The sequence below is a fragment of the Schistocerca serialis genome, unplaced genomic scaffold, assembly GCF_023864345.2.
Source record: "Schistocerca serialis cubense isolate TAMUIC-IGC-003099 unplaced genomic scaffold, iqSchSeri2.2 HiC_scaffold_1393, whole genome shotgun sequence".
Taxonomy (NCBI): domain Eukaryota; kingdom Metazoa; phylum Arthropoda; class Insecta; order Orthoptera; family Acrididae; genus Schistocerca; species Schistocerca serialis.
The window spans coordinates 15,587,461-15,604,475 of record NW_026047617.1 but is presented as its reverse complement, the minus strand read 5'-3'; the positions used below and the strand labels follow the sequence as shown (position 1 = coordinate 15,604,475).

The window sequence follows — 17,015 nt, the reverse complement described above, 5'->3', positions numbered from 1 at the left end:
ACAGCGTCGACGCGTGACGTAGGATCCACGACTTGCAGTCTGCGGCATTCGTGAAGTGCCCTCCGTACGCTGGTGTCCTGGCTTCTACAATACTGAGGTACACGTTTTTGGGACGGTGAGGCACGTGGTGAGGCACGTACGTGGCTGCTCGGCAAGCAGGGCTTCTGACGCCAGACAGACTTGTGGAACTTGGTTGCCCTGCAGGCAGCTGACGTCCGTTGGCCGTGTAGGGTGCAGGTGCAGGTGAAGGTGAAGGTATCTGGCGAAGCTCTCTAGACCTCGTGTCTTCCCATTAGCAGACTAGCAAAACATTTGTCCAGAATGACAATGGTCTTTCTCCCAGTAGCGGACACCAAAATACAAATGATGGGCTCGGGGCAGACATCCGTGAGGTCTGGATGAAAGACCCGACTCAAAGTAGCGTCTGGGAGACTGCTTATTAAGAAGGTATTGTTTTGGGATGAAGTACGTCGTACTTGGCTCCAGCACAGTGCCCCGTCCTCATTGTCACTTCAATCTTCTCAAAACATCTGGCACCTCCAAACTTACTTTCGTGTCCGTCAGGAATGTCCAGCCTCTAGCATAACGTCACCGGAATTTTCAACGGCAGCCTGCTTTGTGTCACAAGCGTTTGTTCACTTGCCACGAAGGGCACTTCAGTGCCGTGCTGCTCTCCAGGATTGTCTCTACTAATGGCAGCAATAGGTTTCCAATATTCCCACTACTTTTGGTGAGGACATCTCCAAGAGCAGCAAGTTCCCACGGTCAAGGACGCTTCCTTTAGGCAGGACGGCGAAAGAAGCCTTCCATACATTCACTTTTGTTGCAGAGAAACGTCTCCAACCATGCATCACGTTGTGTTCCAAATGCAGAACTCTTGCGACTGAGTATGTAATGGTAGGATCTCTGCCGTGTATACACCCAGTATTTTAGGAGCTGTAGCATTGCAGGCAGCCAGCCAGGATGAAACCTTCAGAATCACAGCCACTTCTGACTTGCTCCCTTTACTACCAGCTGATGGGCTGACGGTGACAAATTTAATAATGCTCGTCAACAGCACAGTCTTCACAATGTTCAGATACAAGCATTGCCGAAAGTTTCCCCACATACATTGTGGAGATTCAAAATACTACTACTACTACTACTACTACTACTACTACTACTACTACTACTAGAATGCCTGAGGAGGTCGTCCTCCCCATCAGAGAGAAGATTAAATAAAGAAAATGAAAGACACCCTCCGGCCTCGCAACCTAATACCGTCGGGGTCGAAAAAAATCAAGAGTTGGCCAAGAGAGACCGACAGGAAAGGAAACAGAATACGCCTGACAAGGAAGAGGAAACAATGCCAGACGTCTCTAGTAGTGAGCAGACAGCGAGACAGATACAACTTTTTTAAAATGGTCAAATACTATTTGACAAACAGAACAAAGATATGTCATATGTAAATCATACAGTATTAAATTTATGCTGAGGCAACATGTTGACAATACCATGTTCTCTAATACTGCAAGAACATTCTCTGGTCATGATACAACTCAACAATGGGTACGTTGTTGCATTACAGGCAACATTACAAAACTGAATACCTCCAAGGTACCAGATACTTGTGCTGTTACATTTACTGAATCGTTTGAACAGTAATTTTTAGAACACAATGAAATTTACGATTTAAAGGCCTCTGTAGTCACTACAGGGTACACCACAGCTAAAAAATAAATCCTAGTATTAGAAGTATTTTCTTAACGTCGAGTACAGATGAAATAACTCTGCAGGTTGTTTGACCTGATCCTAATACACAAAATAATATATTTCACATTACTAAATTGCAATCAGACTGTATGAAATACTGAAATATGGGAGGGGCGTTCAGTAAGTAATGCAACAATTTTTTTTTTTTAAAGCAGGTTGGTTTCATTCAGGATTTCAATACACCATATTATTCCCTGCGATTCTGCCTACAAAACCTTACTTTTCAACGTAACTTCCGTTCAGTGCCACGACCTCGCTGGTAGGGCTCGCACGCCCGCGCGACACCACAGCTTCACTCCGCTCTGCTGGTCGACGTCTCGTTGCACTGACAGCCTGCCTGCAGGGACAGATCTTCAGTGGACAGATCTTCAGTGGGCAGATCTTCAGTGGGCAGATCTTCAGTGGGCAGATCTTCAGTGGGCAGATCTTCAGTGGGCAGATCTTCAGTGGGCAGATCTTCAGTGGGCAGATCTTCAGTGGGCAGATCTTCAGTGGGCAGATCTTCAGTGGGCAGATCTTCAGTGGGCAGATCTTCAGTGGGCAGATCTTCAGTGGGCAGATCTTCAGTGGGCAGATCTTCAGTGGGCAGATCTTCAGTGGGCAGATCTTCAGTGGGCAGATCTTCAGTGGGCAGATCTTCAGTGGGCAGATCTTCAGTGGGCAGATCTTCAGTGGGCAGATCTTCAGTGGGCAGATCTTCAGTGGGCAGATCTTCAGTGGGCAGATCTTCAGTGGGCAGATCTTCAGTGGGCAGATCTTCAGTGGACAGATCTTCAGTGGACAGATCTTCAGTGGACAGATCTTCAGTGGACAGATCTTCAGTGGACAGATCTTCAGTGGACAGATCTTCAGTGGACAGATCTTCAGTGGACAGATCTTCAGTGGACAGATCTTCCTGAGCCATCCGACAGTCCGGATCTCGCACCGTCTGGCTTCCATCTGTTTGTGCCGATGAAGTTTTCTACGCTCGTCTCGAGTGTGTAGACTCGTTCGAGGTCTTGCGATGCCACGGAGAAGGTGTTCATTTCCATTTGTGTGGCGACGAACGCGCTGGAGTCGTTCCTTCAGCTTCCTCACGGTGGCGCAACACACTTCAGAGATGACCTTCACACAGTGACGGAGGTAACCGAACATAGCAACACCTTCACAGTCTCAGAAGACCGCCACCGTGACTTTAGTGGGCCAGGATGTGGCTTCGAACTTTGTCTTCGGAAGAGATGGTATGGCGCCACCCACGTATTGCAGTTTTGTTTCTGGTTCGAAGTGACGCACCCACGTTTCGACGAAAATTCATCATCATCAGCCTAGTAACGCTGAGACAACTCGGCACTTCGATGCCCTTTACGGTCCTGAGTTGGGCGGCGAGGAAGCCAGCACGGCACACCCCCTACTGGTGGGCGGGTGTAGCAGCGAGGAGTCATCCGACGTGACCGGCGGGTCTCAGGATTGGCACCTGTGCTTTCTGCCACTACCAGGTCTCCGTAGATGTTCTCCAGCGCACCGCGAATATCCGCGACGGTCTGGTTTTGCACCGAAAACTCGGCAGGTCTCTCCTCGGAGGCTACGTACAGTGCTGTCACTTATCGGAAATCCGCGGAATATTCCTACTTCGGTCCCTACAGTTTCATCATGCCCACAACAAATTGTGAATTTCTGGAACTGACATTGGCTGAGAAAAATGTGTCGCATTGCTTACTGAACGCCCCTCTTACACAGTGTTACAAACTCAGATTCTCATTACGTGGAAAAAGCATCACACAGAAATAATGTTGAGGGATATTACAAGTAGTGTGTCTAGAGACATTTTGGAGGAGAAAGTACTGCCATTGTGGCAGCTGTAGTAATGTGTGCGGATAACAAAAAGTACAGTAACTGCCTGTATACACAGGTTACATAACAGGAACTAAATATAACTTTCCAGAAATTATTCTGTGAGTTTCTAAATTATCTTAAAGTAAGTTTTCTACAAATAAAATTTAAAGACGTAATGACAATCATTTAGAAGCTCATTAAATTCCCAACTGTGCTTACACCTTCATCAACAATTTTTATATCTAAGTTTCACAATCTTATTTCGAGGCTCTGAGCTCTCATATAAACATTTTCTAAAAGATGTAAAAGAAAACATCGTCCACTTACAAATGTGTACCATGTTGCACGAGATGTGATGTACAGATTAAAGTATCAGCCCACACAGGAAGCCACACATGTGCAACATATTCTGTATCAAAGACAAAGGGAAGATCAGTACAGGATATGATAGTTCCATACCTAGTATAACTCAAGGACGAAGATTTCGTCCTTTCACTGCAGGACCGTACTGTATCGTGTGAGAACCACAACTAATCAAATCTACTAACACAGAATGAACGATTAATCAGCTGTTCCAACTTCAGCCGAAGACACACTAAAAGACAATGTACAAGTCTTCTCATACTTCAACATTAGGCACAGTACGTAGTTACCTGGATTGCCAATTATTGTTAGTTGAATCTTACATTCTAAAATACATCAAAATGGTATAAACGCAGTTACTGGATTGTGAGTAATATTTATACACAGTGAGAAGACTGATAATATCCAGCCCCTCACGGTTTCCATCTCATCTTCGGGAAAATGGCACATATTTCTGCAAATACATGCATCAGTTGCTTACCTATGAAGTACAATTGTAAGAGTGACCTATAACTTAAGGAATAATAATGTTTATGGCTACAAAAGTACATCTGGGTTAGAATTTCAGGCACGAGTGACGAACAATCAGATCATAAAAATATTCTCAAATTACGGTGCACAAGAAGTATCTTCCACATCAATCGTCTTCAGTACCTTTAGAGACAGACTACCGTATAGAACAGTTTCAGATTGACTGCTTTGCAAATGCCCAACTGTAGGAAAGGTTTGTGATTTCCAAAAATCTTTAAACATAATTTCAAGCTCTCATTATGAAACATTTAATATAAATTTTCTATATACATCTCGTACCACGATGTTAAACTTTTGTCATAAGGTTATACCTCCTAAGTACTAAATTATGACAGGAATTTAAATTTACTCCATATTTGTATGAAATAGTGAAAAATCAAAGAAAGCAGTTATATAGGCTACGTGCATCTGGTACTGTGTCATGAACCGGATTAGTCATTTAGTAATACAGACTGTAGTGTTTGGGTACAAAAACATTCTTCTGTCCTCCTGGATCCTTCAGCGACTGTGATGTGTACTGAGATCTGCCTGCAGTTGTGAATGGTGTGTGTACAGCAGAAATTTACCATATTTGCAGATGACGCCATCATTGTAACAGAATATCCGTCAAACAATCACCAACTACATTTCCACCAACATTCTGTAGCAGGTTTGTCAATTCCCTTCCTGCCAACGTAAGCAATGTACATCTGGTCACGAAAAGCCAAACAGAACACTCAGTGACACTGCTGGTTATTCAGATAGAGATTTGATATCATCAGGTTCTTAGGCATTCACTTACAGTGCAAATCACGCTGGGAACGTCACATTTATTGGACTGAGGAGTGTGTCAGCTCAGCATCTCTGGAGATTAAGAGGTCAGAGAGGTAGCTTATTCTGCTTCTGCACACTACCTACTGTCACATAGGACTATGTCCTGCGGGAACTCTCCTCTTAAACCGTTTTCACTGCTTCGTAGGGAGGTTAGAGTCGTGTACAGAGAGAGCCCGTGAACCTCCCGTTGCAAATAGTTTAGTCAGCTGAGAATATTTGCTACTGCTTCCCAACACCTATTTTCCCTAATATGTAGTGTGCCTAGAGACTAGATCTTTGGTAACAGAACTCTGCCGTCAACGTGTGTGGCACTAAACAGAGGAATTATGTGAACTGTGTGCGCTGCAGAGACGCTATGCCTGCTGCTTTCCACCCCCTTCCCGCTGAACTGAAAATCTTAATGAACAGTAAATATATATTTAAAACTAAACCACATAACTTTATCTCTAAACACTACGTCGGACAATATGTTTATAGACAACTCATCTAAGATATACCCAACAAATTTCCTAATTGACAAACGTTAATACTAGTATTTCAGAGCTCAGTGCAGCTTCACAGCCTTAAAGGGCACTACGTATGACTCGTGCGTTGTACTAGAAAAGCAACAACTGGCTAATCTCCTGACTTCGTGAGAAGAACATACCACTCAGAGAACGAATGACTGAACACCACATCAAAAGATCTCTACCAGGGCCAAACATTTACAGAAGTGGGACCAAGTATTAAAAAGCGTCAACTGAACTTTGAAGGTATTAGTCGATCAAAGTGCCAAATTCTAGGAAAGACACTGTTTAAGCATGTTATCAACACGGTCGTCCAGCAGTGAAGCCGTGCAAATAATAGCGATCATCTACGTGAAAGAGGAAAGTGGCTAGGTTGTGCAATATCGTCGATACAAAGTACCACCGTACCTATTGTGAAGGACGAGGACGAGTACACGTTTAAATATAATATAGCTGACAGCAACAATGTGCAATAGCGTGCGCGGCGAAAATGGTCAATAGAGTTTCTGGGTGGGTGAGCGGTAGTGGTTACTGAAGCACACGAAACCCGCCGCCTACTCAGACTGCGGCGAAGGGTCGAACGGAATAAATGGAGAGCGTCTACTGCAGAGGTTAATGCAGCATCAAACGAGAGAGTAACAGTGATAATGGGCCTCAATTTTAGATAATGGAATTTTGAGCACAATGAACCCAATCAGGATTACATCCTGTGCCTTTTATCAAACAGTTCAAACATTTCAGAGACATTAAACCAAACAAGCTAAAATAGACACGTGCGTTAGCCACACGAAGTGTTAAGCACATATATGAGACAGTGTATCCGAAAATTATTCCGAACGCGAAGAATTTGAAACGGCATTCTCAAATTTTGGTCTCGAGAAAAAACAAAGGGATGTAAAGTCAAAGCTTCCAACATATGTCGGGGATAGAGTGCAAAATCAATGGCCACAACTTGCCACAAGCACAAGAAGTAATCTGAGAAGCCTTGATTTATTAAACCAAATGAAGTTTTGGAGACGGCCCTCTCCGAAACTAAAGTTATGGGAAATGGGTCAGAAGTCACAATGTCACAATGAAGACTATCAAGTGTAAACGCGTCACTGTCGCTAAAAACGAGAGAGAGAGAGAGAGAGAGAGAGAGAGAGACTCAAATAAATTTTAATGATGGATTATCATTTGGGTCGAGGGGGCGGTCGACAGCATGGTCAGCAGATATCATTACCCTGTATCCCAATGTGGCCAGGTGCGCAGCAAAACACCACCCCCTGCCACAGTGTTGGAGCCGCTGTAAGGAGTCACGGACGAGCTGCATCAGCGGGTCTACCGGATACAGTTGGTGTAGTGCCTGCAGTGCACCAAGACAGTCGCAAGAGATAACAAAACTCGTACGGTGATGTCTGAACCCTCTCCAGTGCGATCAGAATGCCATATAACTCCACATCAGAATTTGTAAATTTTCCTGGAATACTCACTTTAAAAACCCTATCAGGGAAAACCACAGAACAAACTAGAGCATTCCCCTGCTGAGATCCATCTGTATAAATAACTATAAAACTATGGTACATACTTAAAATAGACGAAAACAAAGTTTTAACAACCAAGTCTGGAGTACAACTTTTCGTGTACCGTGTCAAGCTTAAAATCACTTTGGGCCTCTGAAGACACCAACACTGCACTTCGTTGCATCCCAGACAGATCCAGATCGTTTAGACAGTCTGTAGTATCTATACCAAATGGCTGGGTCGCTTGGGGCCGATTCCAGAACAGTCGTTCGAAGGTGGGTTGGATCACTGAACTAAATGCCAATGATTGAGGTAACGCTGAAAGTTTCAGCGCCTGTCGAGCCCAAAGGACACGTCGCCAGCCTCTAGGCTGGTCCGAAAGGCTCCAGTCGATATCCGAATGCCCTCACGGTGGACAGCATCTAACATCCGGAGGTAGGAAGGACTGGCGGATCCGTAGACCACGCTGCCATAGGCTAAGCGTGATCGAACAAATGCCCTGTCAGCACTGTTTTTCGCCAGGGCACTTCAAAATGTTCAACAACCGGAAGCCCTTTACACACACACACACACACACACACACACACACACACACACACACACACAAGGTTTCCAGCCTCCTAGCCTCCTAATGGTCAGCTTTAGCGCCTCGTCGTCGCCGTAATATCAGAGAAAGAAGAAGATTGCAAAGTCATCCACAAACAGAGCATTTGACAGGGATCCTGACTGCAGAGGAAATGCCATTGATAGCGATGGCAAACTGTGCCACTGGGGCACCCCATTCTCCTGAACATGCCAATCAGAGATGGCATCACCAATGCGATAACGGAAACGCCGGTCCTCGAGAAAGGATTGGATCAGAAGCGGCAGGCGTCCACGTACTTCCCATTCATGAAGTTGGCGAATGATGTACCTCCAAGTATGTCGTATGCTTTTTCGAGGTAAAAAAAACTAAATGGTTTCGGCCTGAAGAGGACTCCTGTATCGCCGTCTCCAGTAGAATTGAGTTGTCAAAAGTGGAATGATAGCGTCCGAAACCGCACTGGGAGCGGCCCAGGTGGCTTCAGTACTCTAGCAGCCAGGCGAGGCGGCGGTTGACCATGCGCTCAACAGTCTTACCTGTACAGCTGGTAAGGGTGACACTCCGATAACTTAGGGGCGCTGTAGTCCTTGTCTGGTTTCCAGAATGGAATTAATATTGCCTCCTTGCAAGTCGTGGGGTACTGTCCTTCAAACCAGATCTAATTGAAACAGGAGAGGAACTGACCTTTCGCTTGAGGGCACAGATGACTAAGCACGGTATAGTGGGTATCATCAGGTCCTGGAGCAGTGTGTGTGGCTGCAGATAAAGCTGATTCCAGTTCCCATGTGCAGAATGGAAGGTTGCAGGCTTCCTCATTACACGAGAAGAAATTGAGCTTCCTCATCTCTGCAATCTGACGGAATACCTGAACAGCAGGAGCTTGTCTGGATGACTTAGTAACGGTAAAGAAGTTTGCAAAACCAAACTGTCTGATGGGATAGCAGCAATCAGCGATTGTATAATGTTACTTATAATCCGTCTTGAATGCAAATTTTTTTTATTCATATGAGCGGTTTATGTTCATCCAGAACAATCTTCAGATCTGTAACGATAATTATACTAGTTTACTATTTCACGAAAGCAAATCTTTTTCATCCTATCTAATCAACATCAAATGTACCAGAACGTACCTGATATTTCAGTTACAGGAGTAACCCGTCCAAATCCATCAAGTCTCATGCTGCGTCACAAAATTGGTTGGCAGAATGCACGTCATTTATATTAATTATAACACTATTACCAACAGGTGGCGTATGGAACATTTGTTACATTCCATTTGCACATGCTGTATTAAGTAGATTTTTTGATTAACTTATCTCCAAAAATACTTAAAATCTGTAGATGTCGAGGTTAAAATCTGTACTTATCAAAATTATCCGTGGTTCCCGCCATTTCGGTGTTGTGCCGCGATCCGCTCAGTTGTCTGATGTCCATCGCCTCAAAGCACTCAGTCACGAACATTGAACACAATTTAGACATCCTGTATAGTGCTCGTAAGGGTAGGTTTAAGATTTTGGAGGAAATTGAAATATACACCCACAAAAATAAAGATCCAGATTTAATCCTCAACGAGCAACACAAAAGTTTTGTCTCAAGTACAGATAGTGTTGAGGATCAATGGACAAAGTTCAAAACCGTCGTACAATATGCATTAGATCTGACTGAGGTTAACAGAATCATAGTAAATTTCACTGCCGCATTCGCAATCCGTACATTCACTCACTGGGAGAGGAAGTACATATTCACAGAAGAAGACAGCATTTCCACCCAAAAATTTCGTTCTTATTGGGAATACATATCGTAACAGATCATAAAACACTTTCATTCTTACTAAATTTGTACCTAACGAACAGCAGGCCAACGCAATGGTTGTTAGCGCTTCAAGAGTGTGATTTTGAAATTCATTACATACCGGTACAACAAAAATAATTCATCAGATGCTCCTTAAAGATTATGAGGGGGAAAGAAATGCGTTAAAGTCGTGCGTATGAGCAAAAGCAAAAAGCAAGTGATCATTCTTCTTGTGAGGGATGTACAGGGCGAGGTTTTCACAGAAAAATTTCTCCGTAATATCAGATGGGAGCAGGTGGTGATCGAAATTCTTAAGACTACTAAAAAAATATCATCCTGATGCAGAGTGTACTTTAAAATGCCAACACCTTTCTCGTTGTACAAAAAACCCAATTTGTGAAGAATGATGGTAGAAGAGCAGGAGCTTTCAAAAAGCGGCTGAACATTTGAATATTTTATCCCAATTGCGTTCACGATAAACCACCCCCCACTCCCAGTCCTGTAAGTGTGGGAGCGTAATTAACGAAAATAAAACCCAAAAACTTAAGGTCTCGTCTCCCCTCTTATTCTGAAACCTCGAAAAAATAATAGCGTTTATATCACATCACAGTGGTACCATCGCTGTGACCAAGCCATCGGCAGTACGCCCATTATTTACCGTATTTAACAATTTCCTTTTTATGTTAATTGAATCAAATTCGTGGATTAACATAAGAAAGGTACAACTTTGAACATGGCTGACGTTTGCAGCAATCTATACACAAATTTGAAAAATATGTAAAAATCAGCCAACCGGTTGCATAGGTTTTCTATATACCTTCACCAGGTTTCGTCACCGGTGTTACTTATGTTTTAATGCTTGACCTTTTGATGAACATTATGTTTTATATTTTAATGTATGACTTGAGCAACTCAGCTCTGAAATCACTGTGCATCTTTGATATGTTCTTCATGTAATTACCTTACCTTGAGATGAAGTCACCCTTAGAAGTGAGGAAACCTGGTCAAGGTATATAGAAAACCTATGCAACCGGTTGGCTGATTCTTACATATTTTTCAAATAAGAAAGGTAAATGGTTCAAATGGCTCTGAGCACTATGGGACTTCTGAGGTCCTCAGTCCCCAGAACTTAGAACTACTTAAACCTAACTAACTTAAGGACATCACACATCCATGCCCGAGGCAGGACTCGAACCTGCGACCGGAGGGGTCGCGCGGTTCCAGACTGTAGCGCCTAGAACCGCTCGGCCACCCCAGCCGGCCGAAAGGCAAACGAACTACATATTATAAAACAGTTTTGTAGCAACCCGTGTTCACTCAGGTACGAGCAGCCCTTACCGGCTTGCCATCTTATTTATTACTTTTCATGACGTCTCCTTTCCGGCTTAGAATTTTTTTAGAATGTGACTTAACTACTGCATCTCTTTCCAGTCAGTACACACTTCAGTTTATTAATGTCTTATATACCTATTATGTTATAGAACAGTTTAATTCTGAAGACGACGCTCGTAGTAGCGTCGAAACCTGGTGAATTTTGACTTAATATTTGTGACTGAGGGGTTATTTGTTCTAATATAATTCTGACACGGTCACTGAACCTCAGCAGCGATGTTCAAAGTTTATTATAAAACCAGCAAGAGAAAAATAAATATGACCCATTGAGCAGCTATAACATTTTTAGTTCGTGCAGAATATAAAACATTTATGTTAGCGTCTTAACAATAGGTACCGAAAAAGAAATGGTGTTAAACTAATACTATTTGAAGAGGTAGTATCGAAGGAAATTGAAGATCCGAAATGTGAAATAATTTGGGTGAAGGTCACGGTTAAAGCAGGCACAGACATGGTAATTGGATGTGTCTATAGGCCCCCTGGCTCAGCAGCTGTTGTGGCTGAGCACCTGAAGGATAATTTGGAAAATATTTGGAGTAGATTTCCCCACTATGTTATAGTTCTAGGTGGAGATTTTAATTTGCCGGATACAGACTGGGAGACTCAAACGTTCATAACGGGTGGCAGGAACAAAGAATCAATTGAATTTTTTTTTAAGTGCTTTATCTGAAAACTACCTTGAGCAGTTAAATAGAGAACCGACTCGTGGCGATAACATTAGACCTTCTGGTGACAGACAGACCCGAACTATTTGAAACAGTTAACGCAGAACAGGGAATCAGCGATCATAAAGCGGTTAATGCATCGATGATTTCAGCCGTAAATAGAAATATTAAAAAGGGCAGGACGATTTTTCTGTTTAGCAAAAGTGACAAAAAGCAGATTACAGAGTTTCCAGAATGAGTTTGGAAGGTAGGAGACGAGATACTGGCAGAAGTAAAGCTGTGAGTACCGGGCGTGAGTCGTGCTTCGGTAGCTCAGATGGTAGAGCACTTGCCCGCGAAAGGCAAAGGTCTCGAGTTCGAGTCTCGGTCGGGCACACAGTTTTAATCTGCCAGGAAGTTTCAGATTACAGAGTACCTTACGGCTGAACACAAACGTTTTGTCTCAAGTACAGATAGTGTTGATCAGTGGACAAAGTTCAAAACCATCGCACAATATGCGTTAGACGAGTATGTGCCAAGCAAGATCGTAACAGATGGAAAAGAGCCACCGTGGTGCAACAACCGAGTTAGAAAACTGCTGCGGAAGCGAAGGGAACTTCACAGCAAACAAACATAGCCGAAGCCTTGCAGACAAACAAAAATTACGCGAAGCGAAATGTAATGTGAGGAGGGCTATGCGAGAGGCGTTCAATGAATTCGAAAGTAAAGTTCTATGTACTGCCTTGGCAGAAAATCCTAAGAAATTTTGGTCAAAGCGGAAGGTGGATCAAAGCAAAATGTCCAGACACTCTGTGACCAACATGGTACTGAAACAGAGGATGACAGACTAAAGGCCGAAATACTAAATGTCTTCTTCCAAAGCTGTTTCACAGAGGAAGACTGCACTGTAGCTCCTCTAGATTGTCGCATAGATGACAAAATGGTAGATATCAAACTAGATGACAGAGGGATAGAGAAACAATCAAAATCGCTCAAAAGAGGAAAGGCCGCTGGACCTGATGGGATACCAGTTCGATTTTACACAGAGTACGCGAAGGAACTTGCCCCCCTTCTTGCCGCGGTGTACCGTAGGTCTCTAGAAGAGCGTAGCGTTCCAGAGGATTGGAGAAGGGCATAGGTCATCCCCGTTTTCAAGAAGGGACGTCGAACAGATGTGCAGAACTATAGACCTATATCTCTAACGTCGATCAGTTGTAGAATTTTGGAACACGTATTATGTTCGAGTATAATGACTTTCCTGGAGACTAGAAATCTACTCTGTAGGAATCAGCATGGGTTTCGAAAAAGACGGTCGTGTGAAACCCAGCTCGCGCTATTCGTCCACGAGACTCCGAGGGCCATGGACACGGGTTCACAGATAGATGCCGTGTTTCTTGACTTCCGCAAGGCGTTCGATACAGTTCCCCACAGTCAAAGTAAGGGCATATGGACTATCAGACCAATTGTCTGATTGGATTGAAGAGTTCCTAGATAACAGAATGCAGCATGTCATTCTCAATGGTGAGAAGTCTTCCGAAGTAAGAGTGATTTCAGGTGTGCCGCAGGGGAGTGTCGTAGGACCGTTGCTATTCACAATATACATAAATGACCTTGTGGATGACATCGGAAGTTCACCGAGACTTTTTGCAGATGATGCTGTGGTGTATCTAGAGGTTGTAACAATGGAAAATTGTACTGAAATGCAGGAGGATCTGCAGCGAATTGCCGCACGGTGCAGGGAATGGCAATTGAATCTCAATGCAGACAAGTGTAATGTGCTGCGAATACATAGAATGATAGATCCGTTATCATTTAGCTACAAAATAGCAGGTCAGCAACTGGAAGCAGTTAATTCCATAAATTATCTGGGAGTACGCATTAGGAGTCATTTAAAATGCAATGATCATATAAAGTTGATCGTTGGTGAAGCAGATGCCAGACAGATTCATTGGAAGAATCCTAAGGAAATGCAATCCGAAAAGAAAGGAGGTAGGTTACAGTACGCTTGTTCGCCCACTGCTTCAATACTGCTCAGCAGTGTTGGATCCGTACCAGATAGGGTTGATATGAGAGATAGAAAAGATTCAACGGAGAGCAGCGCGCTTCGTTACAGGTTCTTTCAGTAATCGCGAAAGCGTTACGCAGATGGTAGATAAACTCCAATGGAAGACTCTGCAGGAGAGACGCTCAGTAGCTCGGTACGGGCTTTTGTTGAAGTTTCGAGAACATACCTTCACCGAAGAGTCAAGCAGTAGATTGCTCCCTCCTACGTATATCTCGCGAAGAGACCGTGAGGATAAAATCAGAGATTAGAGCACTCACAGAAGCATACCGAAAATCCTCCTTTCCACAAACATTACGAGACTGGAATAGAAGGGAGACCCTGTAGAGGTACTCAGGGTACCCTCCGCCACACCGTCAGGTGGCTTGCCGAGTGTAGATGTAGAGGTATACTGTACACATTTGGAATTTTGAAAACTTGTATTGTCTTTGGAATGGTTGTCAGGCATCTGGTAATAACTCTTGATGACGGGTTTCCTGTGACGTGAGGTAGTTGAGGAGGGAGCAGGCAGAGCACGTATCGCCGCCTTTTGGTCATTGTTCTCGGCTGGGTAAGGCTTCAGCTTATTATAAGCCATCCGCGTGCTCAAGTGTTAGCGTGTGGTCAACTAGATTGGACAGTCATTTCAGCTCATCAATTTGCAACTTCATAATGTGTATTCATTCCGCATTAATATTTGCTTTTGGTGCAGAACATTGAAGTCAGTCCGAATAGCAATTCAACAGCAACTATTAAAACTGAGGAATTGTTTCCTGTCAACGTTGTTTGAATGAGTGACATGTTCCCTGCTGCCTGTGCGTGCTCTGCTTCCTCTGACCACACTGCTGTTTCAAATCACATTTGTTACCCTGCCTGTGTATAACATTAGCCTCTGTAGTTGTCACTACATCCCTGTCATAATAGCCTGTTACGCTATCATTCAGTTTAGAATTTGATACGTGTTTAGAAATTCAATCACCGAATTTACCTTAGGGTGGGCCTTTATGATTCACATATTTCTTTAGGGCAAAATGCAACGTTGCACAACCAGACGCCTACATTAGCAACAGAGCCACTAAAGAAAGATAATTTACTGAAATGAAAAACAGTTCCAGATACCTCTGACACTAGTGATGTATATACGCCGACTGAAGTGGCGAATGAAAATTTTTACGAATGGCTGGATTCGAACCCAGGCCCCTTGTTCACTAGGCAGACACCCTAACCCCTACGCCACCCTGTCAGTGGTTTCGCAGAATCGCCCCGACTACCCTAGCACGCTTCCATCCTCCATCGTTCCACATCACACTTGGTATTCCCAAAAAGCTAAAAGCATTGCTGAGGCTCTCCAACTGTATAGGAATAGCACCTCGGCATCTAATGGAATCTAATTTGTTACTATCCCGGCACGGCAGGATATGCACACACCTGTAGTTTCATTTGCCTCTACTTTATAATTTTGTTATAAAACTGGCAGCCAGAGGCTGAAGGAGTCATGGCCTGCGCGACCCACGGCTGCCGGCTCTTCTTCAGAGCCTACCGCCACAGCAGGTAAGCCCTCCTGTGTTCCAGTTAAAGGAGGGGAAAAACAAGGAATCCCAGTAGAATGCTACACCACGATGCCAGATCCCATCGTGCCATCAGACTCAGAACCCAATTTCGTTCGTGTTCTTCCATTCCAAACGGAGGACGTAGAACAAAATATTGGTCATCAGTAGAGGGAACTATAAACAGTGGTAAGCCGTGGTGGATGCCGTAACGAACAACACGACTCCCGAGATTAAGACGAGCCTCCTGTGAGCACGATCATTTTCGGAGGCAAAATATTCGTCATACAGTTTGAGAGATCAGGAAAGAACATGCAAGAACAAGACTTCAACTGTTTTCAGTTCAAACTCTTCCTTTATCGCCTGGTAGTAACATCCACCCTAGCACTTTGATAGGACCGTGACTACTCACTGCCTCGATTGTTGCTTAAGTAGGGGGGTTTAGGTTTTGATGTTGCTAACGTCACGTAGCGCTCTGTATGAAAATCACTGGCTGTGCTGTGTGCAGTCTGTGGATGGTTGGCATTGTTGGAATATCCGCTATTGTAGTGTTAGGCAGTTGGAGGTGAGCCGCCAGCAGTGGTGGATGTGTGGAGAGAGATGGAGTTTTGAGAGCGGACGATCTGGACGTGTGTCCGCCAGAAACAGTAAATTTGTAAGACTGGATGTCATAAACTGATATATTTATTATGACTTTTGAACACTATTAAGTTAAGTACATTGATTGTTCTCTATCAAAATCTTTCATTTGCTGACTATGCCTATCAGTAGTTAGTGCCTTCAGTAGTTAGAATCTTATTTAGCTGACGGTATTGGCGCTCGCTGTATTGCAGTAGTTCGAGGAACGAAGATTTTTGTGAGAGATTCATTTTGTAGGGATTTTTGTCAGTCAGATTGCATTGCGCTAAAAATAGTGTCAATTTAGTGTTGATCGGAATAAGTAAAGAGCGAAATGTCTGTACATTCAGTTCTGCTCAGCTGTTTGAAAATCAAATAACCTAAGATGTTTATCAGCACTGTCATTCATTAATTATTCAAAGGTGATGTTTCAGTTGCTCGAGGTTGATGCCCAGGTCCTTAAAAGAGGAATTGGCTACCAGCACCCAGCCTCTTCCTTACAGGTCTCACATCTGTCAGGTGTTCCTTTCAGCCTACAGGTCACAGCCAATGTAAGCTGGTATCAAACAACACCACGCCCAGAAATTTCCAACAATCTGATTTTTTAAAAGTCTCTCCCATTTCCTCAGAAATCTTAGTTCCTGACAACCCACGCAGTCCTGCGGAACTGATCATACGGGGTGCTTCACGAAGACATCCAGACATTTTAATGTCTTGTTCTACAAATAAGACTAAAGGAGGAAGTTTACATGAGCATAGGTTCGCAAATGTTTAGTTGCACAGTTACACCTAATAAAATATTTTACCTGAATTTTAGCAACTTTGCTAATGCTAAGCCATCGCAAAACTATACGGCGTTAAAGTGAACCACAATTTCCATTTATATTGTTATTGGTCTGGTGAATCTAATGAAGCATGTCCCAGGCGTGTATCTGCATTACTTGCCCTTATTATGAATGCAATATACGAAATTAAGAACCACCCTGCGAAGCTGAAACGAGCAACAAAATCTGTTCATACACGTACAGCTAAATGCACTGAACTCTGTGGAGACATTTTTGAACATTTATTGAGAAATTGTATGTACACTGAACAACTCCCTTAACACTGTGTTTTGTTT

The 17,015-nt window shown here is 43.5% G+C and overlaps 1 protein-coding gene across 1 annotated transcript in view; it reads right to left on the bottom strand.

Annotated features, from left to right (window-relative positions):
- Positions 1 to 2,044: 2,044 nt before the first annotated feature.
- Positions 2,045 to 17,015, bottom strand: part of LOC126442629 (membrane-spanning 4-domains subfamily A member 14-like) — an 82,823-nt gene continuing 67,852 nt past the window's right edge. Inside the window, exon 2 of the mRNA XM_050090716.1 lies at positions 2,045 to 2,647. Coding sequence (XP_049946673.1) covers positions 2,045 to 2,647 — 603 coding nt within the window. The remainder of the gene's footprint in view (positions 2,648 to 17,015) is intronic.